Below are 13,441 nucleotides of genomic sequence, written 5' to 3'. Positions count from 1 at the left end.
GTTGCACTGTTCTCTGCCCTTATTTTTTTTCCTACAGATGTCCATAAGCAAGTAATGAATGAAGTTGATAGCTTTAAAAACATCTTAAAAATCAAGTAAACAGTGTCTTTGTACACGTGTGGGTGTGGGTTTTTTTTTTTTTTTTTTTGCCATTTTCTTCTTTGAACCTTTCTTGGAATTGGAAGATCAGTATTTCTGACACAGCTGAACTGGTTTCATTAACTGAAATCTAAATTTTGTCTCAAACATATTTTTTTTGAGTTTATTTCGCTCTCCTAGAACTCTTACCCTCTTGACTACTTTCCAACAGAACTTTTTAAACAACTTCCAAACTGCCCGAGAAGCCCTGAATGCAGTCACTGTCCAGGCAGCGGAAATGGCTGCTTCCAGCATGAAGGACTTTGCTAAGAAGAGTTTCCGTCTCTTAATGGATATCAACTTGAAAGCTCCAGTTATAGTTGTGCCTGAATCTTCAACTTCCTGTAATGCTTTGGTAGCTGATCTGGGCTTAATCAGAGTTCAGAATGAATTTAAATTAGTGACTTCAGATGAATCTTCTCTTCCTCCAGTCATTGACAACATGGGCGTGCAGCTAACTCATTTGAAACTATCAAGGTATATATAGAGTTGTCTTCTGTCCTGGGAAATGTTTGCTAAGAAATCAGGTCCATCTTCCATATATGGCATTATTCTGTTACTGAAAGATTGTAGATAATGGGAACATACCAAAACCAACCAAACAATACAGCCCAAGCTATGCTTGAGTGCATTTATATATGAACATATGTCCATATTCTTTAAAACTACATGGAGAAAAAGAAATGGTCAGAATGTTTCAGTTACTCTCCTAACTGCATACCTGGGTGTAAGTGCATGTATGCATACACACGATTATCGGTTTATTTTTTATTAATTATTAAAAATTATTATTTAAAAATAATAATTTTGAGAATGCTATTGTTTGGGATTTTCAGATATTTAATATCTTCTCTGCTTATGCCATTTTTTGTAGATGTATTTTATCTGCAGATTCTCAACCAGATTCTGAAATTCTCTGTCCCGTGAGTTTGACTTTACTGGTCCAGAGAAATTTAGCAGCAACTTGGTATCATAAAACCCCAGCAATTGGAATCAAAGGAGATCTGAAGCCAATGCAGGTAACATCATGGCGTGTCAGAGCTGTGCCGAAAGTTATACTTCTGGAGTGGTATCTATTCTTGTTACAGAGCTTGTAATCTTGTTGGAATTTGTAATGTTAAGACTTGTTGGCTGTCCTGTTTGTAGATCTGTTAGTTGTGATATTGTATAATGAGTAGTTTTGGTAGTTGCATACAAATGGGAAACTTTCTTTTTCTGGGTGGGGTGTCTGTAGAGATATCCTTGGGATTAACAGTGGGATCAAAAAGGATTTATCTGTTTAGTTAACATCTGAAATCTAGATATAATACTTCCACTTGCTTAGCTGTAATAATCAGCTTACTTGAACATTCAGTAGACTTAGAAACAACAGTAGAAGTGTGTCACTGATTCATAACAGTTTAAAATTACAGTTATGTCTTTGCGGCTACAGCGGATTACTTTCTTGTTTACTGTGTTAACCATAGGAATTAAAGTAGGTAGGAAAGCACTGGGAGGACTCCTAATAGTAAATTAGACCTACTTTGTTCCTCTGTTCTGATGCCAGATGCAGCACTGCTGAAGCACAGAGGAATGCAGTACTGGTGGAGTACCGTTAAAAATATATAGAGAGAGAGAAAATATTCTAACACAATCTATTTTTACTTTCTAAATGACTGTATTTTTCCACTTTTTACTACTTTTTTTAAAATGATCCTGTAAGTTATAATTGGATTCAGATTTATTAAGTTTTTAGTTCCTTTTTGAATGACAGTTCTTTAATGTATACGCTGTAAATCATGGATTTAATGATATCTGGCTATGTGTCTTCATTACTGAATTGTTAAGAAGCATTGGTGCTTAGCAGCTGTTTGTACCATTCTGCAACCAAGGAACCTTCACAAGACCAATAAGTATTTAACGCGTAGTATTGTTGTTGTAACTCCTGTTCATAACAAATGATCTCTTCCTAAGATATCATTTATTGAATCATTTTTGTTAGAATTTAGGATGTTTTATCTAGGATCTTTCTGACTCACTGACACATTTATGGTGGAATTGACTTATTGTCTGTTATATGCTGTTGACCAAGACAGGGTTCTGTACTGAAAGGAAACAGCATCACTAAAATTGAGATTGTGGGTTTGTTGCTTTTCAGATAGCTCTCAGTCAAGGTGATCTAGCTGTTGTCATGAAAATTTTACTTGAGAACCTTGGAGGGGCTTCTTCCCGGCCAGATACCTTGCAACAGAGCGTTGAAGATAACCAGGTGGTTAGGAAAGAGAAGGTTCCAGATGAATCTGATAACACTGAGGGTATGTTAAATTCTCTAACTGAATAGATTCAAGGAGAGGACTGCTGACAAATTAAAGCATCATTGATCTGAAGTGCTTCAATGTATATAAATAAACTTTTTATTAGTTGTCATCAGTTTTTACATGAAAAGTTACAGGATGTGTGTGAACATATTGGAATGCAAAATAAATATTGTAGCTTTTTATTTTGCCATTTTTCTTTTATAGGGTGGAACTACTTGGCTTATATCAGAGGCTGAAGTTTCAGATTAAAAAAAGATAAAACAGAAGCAACAAGCTGCCTAGAATGTACATGTTACATCCTGGGCTTTTATAATTGTGCCTTTTAATATCTTAAGTGTGCATTAATATAAACGTGTCCTTAATCTTAGCATTTTGCCAACTTTCAATGTTAAGTCATTCTTTTCTAGGCTAGTAGTTGAAATGCTACAATATGGAAAGAATCTAAAAGGAAGAGAGCAATGAATGCTCTTTTAACAGTATTGATATTTTCTGTAGTTATTCATTAAAACAAGTGAAGAACTGCCACAGTAAATTAATGACAACTTGCTAGAAGTTCTTAAACCACTGAGTTATAGGTAGCAACCATTCAAGAGAGCAAAATCCTATTGAATATATAAAATTGTAAATTGTCATGAGTAATCTTTTTGAATTAGATCTCTTCTTCCTTTTGTCACTTTTTGAGCTTGGTTTAAAAAAAAAAAAAATAAATCCAAACCTGGAAAGCTGTCCCCAGTCTCAGTATTCTAAAGGAATGTGCAAATATTTGCTTTTCACTAACCTGCTCTCTTCTTTCTTTAGGACAAGAAAACATTCCTGCAGCTCAGTCTTCTGCAGAATGTTATACAATGCTTACATTTGACTTCAATTTTGAGTCACTTTCAGTAACACTCTACAATAGTGACATGAATCAGGTCTGTGACAAAAGCTTTTATTACACTGGTGGGGTGGGGAACTTTTGCTTCTTACATGGGCAGAACCCAAGATAGTAAAACAGAGAATTTCATCTGTTGTAATGCTTGTAATCCTTGTCTTAAGGATCCTATAAATTTGTCCTGCAAGCTGGAGACTTTGAGCAGAAAATGACCTGAATTTGAAGAATGTCAGTGTAAAATTCACACTTAAAAAAATGAATCAACCAACCAAAATGACCCAATGTCTCTTTTGGTCACTCAAAGCTTGATTCCAGTTGTCCAACCTACGAAATGAGATTTTCAGTTGTTGGAGTTGCCACCCTCCATGATACCAGTTCAGTTCATGGCTCTTATGTAGTTAGTAAGCAGGCCCAATATGTTGTACACCACCCATACTTGTGTCTTACGCAGTCCTAACTGACAACCTTTCTGTGCTGAAAACAGAAGAGAAGAAACATGTAATGTGGCTTTGTCATCATGACTTTATAGCCTTTATCCACCTAAGAAACTGCATGCTTTTTAAGCTTTGTTTATAGCAAACAGATGGTAGCTTGTATGACAGTTGCATTAAACACAGTAACTTTTTGTTTCAGGAAATGTGAAAGGAAGCTGTAATGGGATTTCATTTAAATGTCTTGTTTGTATATTTTCAGTTTAATCCTTAGGTCCTGCTTGTAAATGTAGTTAGTGTAATGAGAATGTAAGGATCCTCTGAGGTTCAGAGTCAGGTGGAGTATCACTGCATCAGGCATTCTGAACAACTACTGGAAATTGCATGTATTACAACCCAACATGTTTGTTATATTTTTTTTCAGTTAGTTTCTTAGATTTATTTGTATGATTAAAGGAATGATTACATCAGATGGCTTCTGCCATTTGCAGATCAGAATGTGCATCTAGTGAGTAGTATCACAAGAACTGTGCTTAATACTTAGTTCTGCAGTAACTAGTTTTACTGACTTTTATTATGTAGAAGTCCCTGCTTTCACTGCATAATGAGAAATTATGCCTTGGTGAACTCCGACTTCATCTCATGGCATCATCAGGGAAGATACTCTCTGATGGCTTAATGGATGTGAATGTTAAACTTAAGGCATGCACCTTGGATGATCTCAGAGAAGGAATTCAGAATGTGACAGCAAGGTGAGTATGAGTGGATCAGAAATGAAATAATTCTGTGTAGTTTATGAAGAAGACTTTCCTAGGCCTTCATATTTTGCTGCACATGTCATTAATAATATGTAGCAGGACTGTCAGTCTTACTATGCCCTAATGCAGTTAGTGATGTAATTGTAATAACGTTAAACAGTTATGTCTTGTTATATGTTGATTTTCCAGATCAACCGAAATGAAAAACAACCATGAAACTTGAATCTTACAGTAAACAATGTGGAACTGCTTAGTAGTGTATACCCTGTCTCAGCTAGAGTTCTGTGTCCTGAAATTTTAGTCTGATGGCTAAATGGTGCTTATGTAGTTCCCAAATTGTACAACAGATTTTAAATTCAAATTGCTTGTTAGAAAAAAGTCTGTATCATTTTTTCTGTAGACAACACAGGTTGTGTATTTTATAACTGTATTTTAAAAGACAAAGGGAGGAAAATTGTACTATTTGTGCATCTTTGTTTTCTCTATTAATGTGTTATGATAGAAATAATTCACTTTAACCTTGTTTTCCAGAATGATAGACAAGAAAGATAACACAGATGATGGTTCTATGATAGATGTGAATTACAAACAGGATAAAAGTGGAACTGAAGTTGTTGCTATCCTTGACAAGCTATATGTGTGTGCCAGTATGGAGTTTTTGTTGACAGTAGCAGACTTTTTCATTAACTCCATGCCAACATCCTCAACAGAAAGATCAACGCAGCTCCATTTGAAGAATGTTACTTCTGGTAAATCGAAGCCAGAAACAGGTCTGTAAAACTGACTTTTTTCCCCCCCATTTTATTTACGGATTTCATACTGAAAATAAATCATTCGGAAGTGCTGAGGATGCTTGTCTTGCTACCTGACTTGGTTTGTTCTTCACAATGTATGAACCAGCCACTCAAGCCATAGTTTACTGTGACCAGTAGTAAATGCATAAGTGCTGTGTCGAGTAATGGAGTGCTCTCCAGCTGAGCTAAATATTAAAATTTACTCCTGTTAAAGTGTTATTCTTTTTTCTTACCTATTTCTGCAAGGAAAGCATCCATAGAGTAATATGGATTGTGTGGATAGTAGTTAAGAAAGTAAAAAAGAAACAACTTGCTCTTCAAATGTGAGTGGCAGCAAATATCCTACACATCTGCAAGCTGAGAATTTTGGAATTACGTCCTGTTGTTTAAAAGCATGATAACTATATGTTATTTCAAAGTTGTGGAAAACTAAGTCAAGATGACTTTTCCTTTTATGTTAAACACTGAAGTTATAGTATAATGAGAAGTAGGTAAGAAATCATCTCTTAGTTGGGTTTTGTTTGAGTGACTGCCAGTCTTGCTTAGCTTTTGGTCAGACCTAGACCCAGTCATTGTGTTATGTGATCTGGCCTGTTCAACAGCCCCCCCTTTTCTTTTTGGGATGTTGGCAGAGTGGTAGGAGTGAACCTTCTGTTTTATATTGTATCAGATAAGAGTGATTTTCAGCGTGGCTCTATAGAGCCAGTGCTTAGACCAATTTAGTGTATTGAAACAGTTTTTTGAACAGTTTATTGAAAGGACAAAATGCCTCACCAATTTCTTGAATTCTGGGTTCTGTGTGGTTTTTGACTTTAAGTGAAATGCTACAGTATTTCTGTAAAGAATGAGATGTTTGTGAAATTTATACCTATAAAAGCTACACAACAATTTCTGTGTGAAGATTAGATATTGCATCTATAATAATGCTTTCAAGCATTTCGTATTCAAGAATGGTTTTACTTGTTTTCACAGAAACACCTTTTCGGCCAAATATGAAAGTAAAAGCTGTGATCATGGATCCAGAAATTGTGTTTGTTGCTAATTTGACCAGCGCTGATGCCCCTGCCTTAAAAGTTTCCTTCCAATGTGACTTTTCTCTGACATCGGGAAAGCTTGCACAAAGGATGACTGCTCAAGTGAAGGACTTCAAAGTATTGGCTTGTGCTTTCCTCAGAGAAAAACAGGACAGGAGTGTAACAAAGGTATGTAAGGTAACCAATGTATGAAAGATAATGAAGGTATGCAGACTTGACTTCTGATATGAAAAAAAAAAGTAGCAAGAACTCTTAGTGGGCATATTGGACTGTAGAGATGGCCCGTGTAGATGGCCTGTAGAGATGGCCATTTTGCACATGATGTCATTATATTTATATTTAGAGTTCTAAGGATTTTGGGGGTTTATGACTATACCTGCATGTTGGGTTTCTGTTGTAATGTATTTTTAATCTGTTTTTAATTTAGTGAGTTTTAATCAGTACAAAAGAGCCCTAGTTCAAATTTGGAAGCTGGAATGAAGCACAGTAGTATAGAGCATAGTCACATGGAAAGAATGCTGTTCCTCTAAAACCACTTATTTATGTCATCAGTAGCCCTTTGGCCTATGGGATGAAAAAATAAGTATTTTGAAAGGCTAGATTCCAGGAGCTGCTTGACTGATCAAATTACATTTTTTTTTGCTCAGGTGTTACAACCATGTTCTTTGGTCATGGAAAATATGATGCATGTTTCAGGGTTGCAGACTGTGGTTGTAACAGTAGAAGAGCTTACTATAAAGGTAAGCCGGATTATTAAAGCTGTCTTTGAAAGAAGACCTCTGTTTTCTCAAGGGAGCTATTGATTAGACATTTTAATCTGTATATTCCTCTGCTAAACATTAGTTTCTCACAAGAGTTGAGTTCTGGAAATAGGTGTTCCTATTTTTCAGAGCTGCTCTGTGTTGGGCAAATTGTTACTTGTCTATTGTTTTGGCTGTTTCTTGACAATACAGAGTGAACTTCAATATTTGATACTAAGATTCCTCCTATTAGTTTCTTCCTGTTTTACATAGCAAGTGTTTTCTTTCCACCTCTACTGTTTTTCTCTTCAGAGAGGCACTTACAAACAAGTGTGTGCGTAGAAGTGCATATTAACTTAAGGCTCTTAATGTGATTTTCAGAATGGTATATAACGTGAAATACTGTCTTCTTATTAGGTAAATCATTGAGTGTATCTGTAGTAAAAGTCTTTCTGAATATAATCTGCAGACTCTTCTAAATTCACAAGCAGTCATTTGTGTTCTGAAGGAATGGCTAGAGATGAAATCTGAAATTGGAAACAACAGTACATTTGCTTAAGCTCTTTTGATGGCTGTACTGTTAATAAAATGATGTTATATGTAAGCATGCTGACATGCTTTTTTGTGAATATTATTCTTGTCTTTGAAAGGCTCTTTTACCAAGAGCCTTTGGTATTCTGAGGGAGGAACTAGAAAATGTAGAAAAATGGGAGGTCCAAGAATAGTTTGTTTGTTTGTCTTGAAGCTTAAGTTACATAACTTTTAAGTGTCATCTGTGCTGCGTACCTGTATCAGGAGCTAAGGAGTTATTTGCCATTTCCATCTGTCTTGTGTTTTAAATGCTTGTCAGTTTAAAAATGTGTCAAGTGATGTTTGTTTGTTTGTTTTTTAAGATCTCACCAATAATTCTGAATACTGTGGTGACCATTATGGCTGCCATAAAACCAAAAACAACGGAGGAGGATTCTAAAGGAGCAGCTGAAGTTCCTGAAGATTTGTGGCAAGTGAAGCCTATAGATGAATGCAATGCTTGGTTTCTTGGTGTTGACGTAGCCACAGAAGCAACAGAAACTTTTAAGGACCGTGAACATGCTGTGAAACAAGAGAAATTTGACATTGTAGTGAAATCTGTTCAGATGACCTTGGAATGTGGTCTGGGGCATCGTACTGTCCCTTTATTGCTAGTAGAATCTGTATTTTCTGGTGTCCTTAAGAACTGGTCCTCAATGATGGAAGTCTCTGCTGATATGTCACTGGAGGTTGGTACCATCAAATCATTACCAGTTTATGGTAGGTGCAGAAATGTTTTAATTGTCAAGTAACTTGATTTTTGGTAATTTTTTGTGTTGAGTTTACAGTTGGTTTACACTGTAATGCTCTGATAATTCTCAGTAGTCAAGCTATGAGTTAGCTTGATATGTGTACAGACGTCACACACATAAAGCACTGCTGGACATGGAATCAATAAGAGATTCCAATGGCAATTATGTCTGTGGAATAATCTAGTCCTCACTGAAATAATTGAAGTGTTGAAGTTTCTCATCCCAAAACTACTCTCATTGACACTGTAGGGGAGAAAACAGAGAATGCATTATTTCAATAGAAATATCATAGCTAACTTTTAGACTGTCTGGCTGCATTTCTCTACGAATGAGCTTTTTAAAAATGCTGTCACTGAAGAAAAATGTATGATACATTTCACTTGATAATACTGATTTTTTTTTTTTTTTAAGCTGTTAAAAATTAATGCTAGAGCTCTGAAATGTGAATCAAAGATTGAAAAGAAGTTTTTGCTTTGTTTTGTTTTCTTAATGTGATAGTGTATTAATTGCTATAGGAAGGAACTTAGTTCTGTGTTTTTTATATGTCATATTTAATTTTGATTCTTTCTTTAGATTCATTATTACAATGAAACGTATGCAGTATGGGAACCTCTAATTGAAAGAATTGAAGGAGGAAAGAAGCAATGGAGTTTAAAGCTGGAAGTATGTAAATGTACTAGAAACTTTGTAAATACTGGGTTTGAGTAGAGAGCTGTTTTTTAATCGTTTTGTGTAATGGAACATTGACCTTTCAGATGCTGTTGCTTTGAGGGAGCTATGGAATTTTACAAGATTAAATTCAGTCTGTTAACATCGAAGTTTTTCTGAATGAAGTTATTTGTGTGGTGCACAGGCAAAATGTAACATGTAACCACACGTGTTGTTAGAAAGTGAAATAACTTGCCTTCAGAATTGGTATAAAATTTCCATGTTACTGATAAGTTTGTCTGAGATGTATCAGATTTACAAGATAGTGTGGCTACTCCTTTGCTTGGAGAAGGGTTCAAGTGTAGTGCATGCTTTTTCCTGTTGTAACACAGGAGGAAAAATAGTTCAGTACGTTCATAATTGCTAATGAAATTTGTGTTATAGATGAAGACTAACCCTGTCCAGGAAAGAAGTTTGATGCCTGGAGATGATTTCATTGTGTTTCCTGAGCCACAAACTGCAGTTAACATCTCTTCGAAGGATACAATGAACATAACGATATCCAAATGTTGTCTTGCTGTATTCAGTAATTTAGCCAAGGTAAGCATCAAATTATTTGTCTCTGTAAAAGGTTTAGACCCATGAAGAACTCTGTGCTGTTAGTCACAAGCTAGTCATTGTTCTATAGCCCTGACAAATGTTAGCAAGCATGGATGACAAATTTAAATATGATAGCCCTTAAGGGTGAACAACAATGTGGTGCTGGCTTTGAAGAAGGCAGTTTCTGTGTTAGAGGAACAGGTGTGCTTGTACAGGACTAAAAGAGAAAAGATGAAAGGGAAGTAAATTTCTCTTAATATGTATGAAAATGCACTGTAGGAAACACTTATGTTAATTAGAGGGTTTTATTTCTATTCAGCCTGCTTCTTTTCTGTAAGACTGTTCCATAGCAGAAATCCAACCGTTTGTACAGAAGTATCTTGTGTCCATTTTTTTTTAACTTCCAGATGAACAACAATTTATAGGCTAATACTTGCTTATACTTTAAGTCTATACTGGAGATCAGCTACTATGGATCTTGTGTAATAAAAGAGATGTTTGTAAGCCAAAGTTGTGGTTAAGTACTAAGTATGGTGATGTTTATGACTTCTATGTTGTCCCAACTCATGTAGTTTTCTTGTAGAGCCTGCTAATGGCAACAAAAATCCTTATACATGTGTAATTATTGAGGTATCAACATTTGCTGTAAGTTACCAAATAACAGTAAAATCTTATTTCAGGGAAGGTAACTTCCATAATACTTCACATAATTACACATATATATTTTTCTCTATATACACTATACGTCTGTATCTACATATGCAATTTAGAACATTTGCCATTTGCCAGGCACTTTCTTTTGAGATTTGAAATTTTACATTTCCGTAGCTATTTATGTATGATTACATAATTATAATAAGTTAGTAATCACTATGAATGTTCCTAATTGCAGGCGTTTTCAGAAGGGACTGCATCTACATTTGACTACTCCTTTAAAGATACAGCTCCTTTCATAGTGAAAAATGCCCTTGGTGTTCCTCTCAAAGTGTTTCCTGGCTCCAGTTTTCGAACTGTTAATTCAGCTGAAAAGGAAAATGGGCACTATGTAGGAAGTGGTCAGAACATGGAACTGGAATACTCGGTTTTTGAAGCTCCTCAACGCAGGAAGCTGTCTGCCTTGTACCGACAGGAGAGCTCCGCCTTCTCTTTAGATTTAGGTATTATGCTAGGGAACACTGTATGGTACAGTATGTTGAGAATGGGAAAATGGGTGACTCAACTCAGTTAAATTCAGGTAACCTCTGTTGTGTTAAAATTATTTTTGAGTACTGATGGCAATTGGGGAAAAAAAAAATCCAAACAACCACAAAGCCTAGCATTGGCGTGTTTAAGAAGGTAGAACTTCTAGTTATTTGGAGTGCTGAGTGCACTTTTTCTCTTAGCCCTTGGGATAAAATAGGTGTTTTAGTATGGTCATTCATAAACTGTCTCACAGATCCCTTGGACTTAACTCACTCAAAAAATACTTTTGTGTATTCTTTGATGTATTTCTTATGCAAATTATAACATGAAGTTAAAAGTTAAGATCTTCAGGAGCGTTCTGCCTTAAAGCTTCAGTTTTCCCTAGTGCTCAAATACCACTTCAGGTTTTTTTTGCTAGAGGCCATCTCTTACTGAGTCCAGAGAAACTTGGATGTTGTTCTATTCTTTAAAACTGTAGTATGAGTTATGTTTTGCATAATTAACACTTGTGTATTTTTATGGATTAGAACTGGAAGGATACAAAAAAGTGATAAAAGTTCCCATTGGCAAACCAGGTCGACAACTGTACAACATGGAAAGCCTTCTTGGTGGTAATTCAAACTCTGTCGTTGTACAGATTGATGCTACAGAAGGAAATAAGGTTGTTACTGTACGATCTCTTCTACAGGTAAACAAAAACAAAACCTGAAAGAAAGTTCTTTTGAGTGTTTTTTTGTTTGTTTGTTTGTTTGTTTTTTTCTTCATGGGTTTGTTTTGTTTGGTTTCATTTGTTTGAAATAATGCATTTCCCAAAAAGCTAATTAGAGACAAATTAAGTAATTTACTGTATTTTTTTTCCTCTGCATTTTATAAGATTTTTTTTTCCTCTTAAAATTAAAAAGCTAGATTTTTTTTATTTGGCTTTCTAGTGTTATGAACATTGAGGAGTATATATGTATCTTTTATGTGAATTAACATTTTAAGCATGTTTTTACAGTCTTTACAGTCCTATCAGTAATTTTTACTAAACAAATGTAATGAAAACTTTTGTCATTTGGTCCTAGATTAAGAACCATTTCTCTATCCCGTTTGTAATCTATAAATTGAGTAAGGACTCCAGATTGTTGGAGCCAATTGGCACATCCAAGCCTGAAGAGGAATTTCATGTTCCTTTACATTCATACAGGTGTGTTTTGTTTTGTTTTCTGTTCTATAGGGCTGTTCTTTGCAAGAGTGATAAACAAGTATAGCATTACTGTGGAAGCTTAAATTTGCAGCTCTTCCTGGTTGGGCAAAAAGAAAAAAAAGTCTTCATTTGGTAGTTACACACTGTGCTGCAAAATTCCTCCAGAATGTTAGCAATTACTTAGAACTGGTTGATGTTGGCTGTCACTGTGCAGATGTTTGTGTACCATTTTTGTCTTCTTTCTGTAGGTGTAATCTGTATGTTAGACCAACAGGAATTTTAGAGGGTCAGTTTAGAGAGTCCACAACGAACATTGTCTGGAAAGAAGAGCTACATAGGAGCAGTGAAGTAAAGTGCTTGTTACAGTGCCCAGCCACCGAGACAAATTTCTTGCCTCTAATAGTCAGCACAACAGCAGTACCTGATCAATTAAACCACATTTCAGTGTGTGAAGAGAAGTGGGATCCTGCCTATATTATCCACCTTCATCCTACACTGACTGTGAGGAATCTTCTGCCATACTCCTTGAGATATTTACTGGAAGTAGGTGCAAAGTATTTGAGTGTTGCTGCACCTTGTAGCATGACTGTAAAATCCATTCGAAATCATAGCGGAGGGAGGGAACTGGGTCAGGGGATACGATGGAATGGGTTTGTTGTCTTGAAATTTGCAGGACAGTAAAGACTAAACAATTCAAGTGAAGTGTAGTTGTCCCTGGATTGTTCATAGGATCAGGCTCAAATAAGTGATTGGATGTTGTGACAAGATGCTAAAAATATCTAAAAAATGAGCATCCTGCAAGAGAAGAATAAAATGCTGTTTTGTGAATGTTTTATGTCTTAACAGCCTGATTTGCCCCTTATAATTTTATTGCAGGGAACAGCAGAAGCTCGTGAGTTGCTGGAAGGGAGTGCTGCAGATGTTTTTCATTCCAGAATCAATGGGGAAATAATGGAGCTTGTGTTGATGAAATATCAAGGCAAAAACTGGAATGGCCATCTTAAAATTCATGAAGGGATGCCTGAGTTTTTTTCAGTATGTTTTACATGCCATTCTGCAACAGTGATGACAGTGGACTTGTACGTACATATCAGGCGAATTGGAAGTCGTATGATCCTGTCTGTCTTCAGTCCATACTGGATAATCAACAAAACTTCTCGTATTCTTCAGTATCGAGCTGAAGACATTCACGTGAAGCATCCAGCAGAATACAGAGATATTGTTCTGTTCTCCTTCAAGAAGAAAAATATTTTCAGTAAAAATAAGGTATGCTTATTGTAGGTGGAGGTTGTACTTTGCAAATATGCTGGTAAGAAGGAAAGTAACCTGTATTGCTTATCTACTTACTCTCTTCACTCCAAGAGACATAAAAATTCTGGAAAATTTATTGGGTGGCGGTTGGTTGGTTTTTTGTTTTTGTTTGATTTAGTTTCTACTTTC

At 35.7% G+C, this 13,441-nt stretch overlaps 1 protein-coding gene across 1 annotated transcript in view; it reads left to right on the top strand.

The window, feature by feature from the left end:
* VPS13C (vacuolar protein sorting 13 homolog C) overlaps positions 1–13,441 on the top strand; it is a gene marked incomplete at both ends in the record, with an annotated part of 78,462 nt that overhangs the window by 40,892 nt on the left and 24,129 nt on the right. Inside the window, 16 exons of the mRNA XM_079540623.1 lie at positions 311–615; positions 1,013–1,157; positions 2,276–2,432; positions 3,234–3,346; positions 4,320–4,489; positions 5,027–5,265; positions 6,262–6,491; positions 6,971–7,063; positions 7,957–8,322; positions 8,959–9,048; positions 9,478–9,633; positions 10,526–10,790; positions 11,343–11,503; positions 11,880–12,001; positions 12,250–12,544; positions 12,878–13,267. Coding sequence (XP_079396749.1) covers positions 311–615; positions 1,013–1,157; positions 2,276–2,432; positions 3,234–3,346; positions 4,320–4,489; positions 5,027–5,265; positions 6,262–6,491; positions 6,971–7,063; positions 7,957–8,322; positions 8,959–9,048; positions 9,478–9,633; positions 10,526–10,790; positions 11,343–11,503; positions 11,880–12,001; positions 12,250–12,544; positions 12,878–13,267 — 3,297 coding nt within the window. The remainder of the gene's footprint in view (positions 1–310; positions 616–1,012; positions 1,158–2,275; positions 2,433–3,233; positions 3,347–4,319; positions 4,490–5,026; positions 5,266–6,261; positions 6,492–6,970; positions 7,064–7,956; positions 8,323–8,958; positions 9,049–9,477; positions 9,634–10,525; positions 10,791–11,342; positions 11,504–11,879; positions 12,002–12,249; positions 12,545–12,877; positions 13,268–13,441) is intronic.

The sequence above is a fragment of the Tetrao urogallus genome (genome assembly GCF_951394365.1).
Source record: "Tetrao urogallus genome assembly, chromosome: 11".
In the NCBI taxonomy this organism is placed as follows: domain Eukaryota; kingdom Metazoa; phylum Chordata; class Aves; order Galliformes; family Phasianidae; genus Tetrao; species Tetrao urogallus.
Note: the sequence above shows the minus strand (reverse complement) of the source record. Positions and strands in the feature narration are given on the sequence as shown.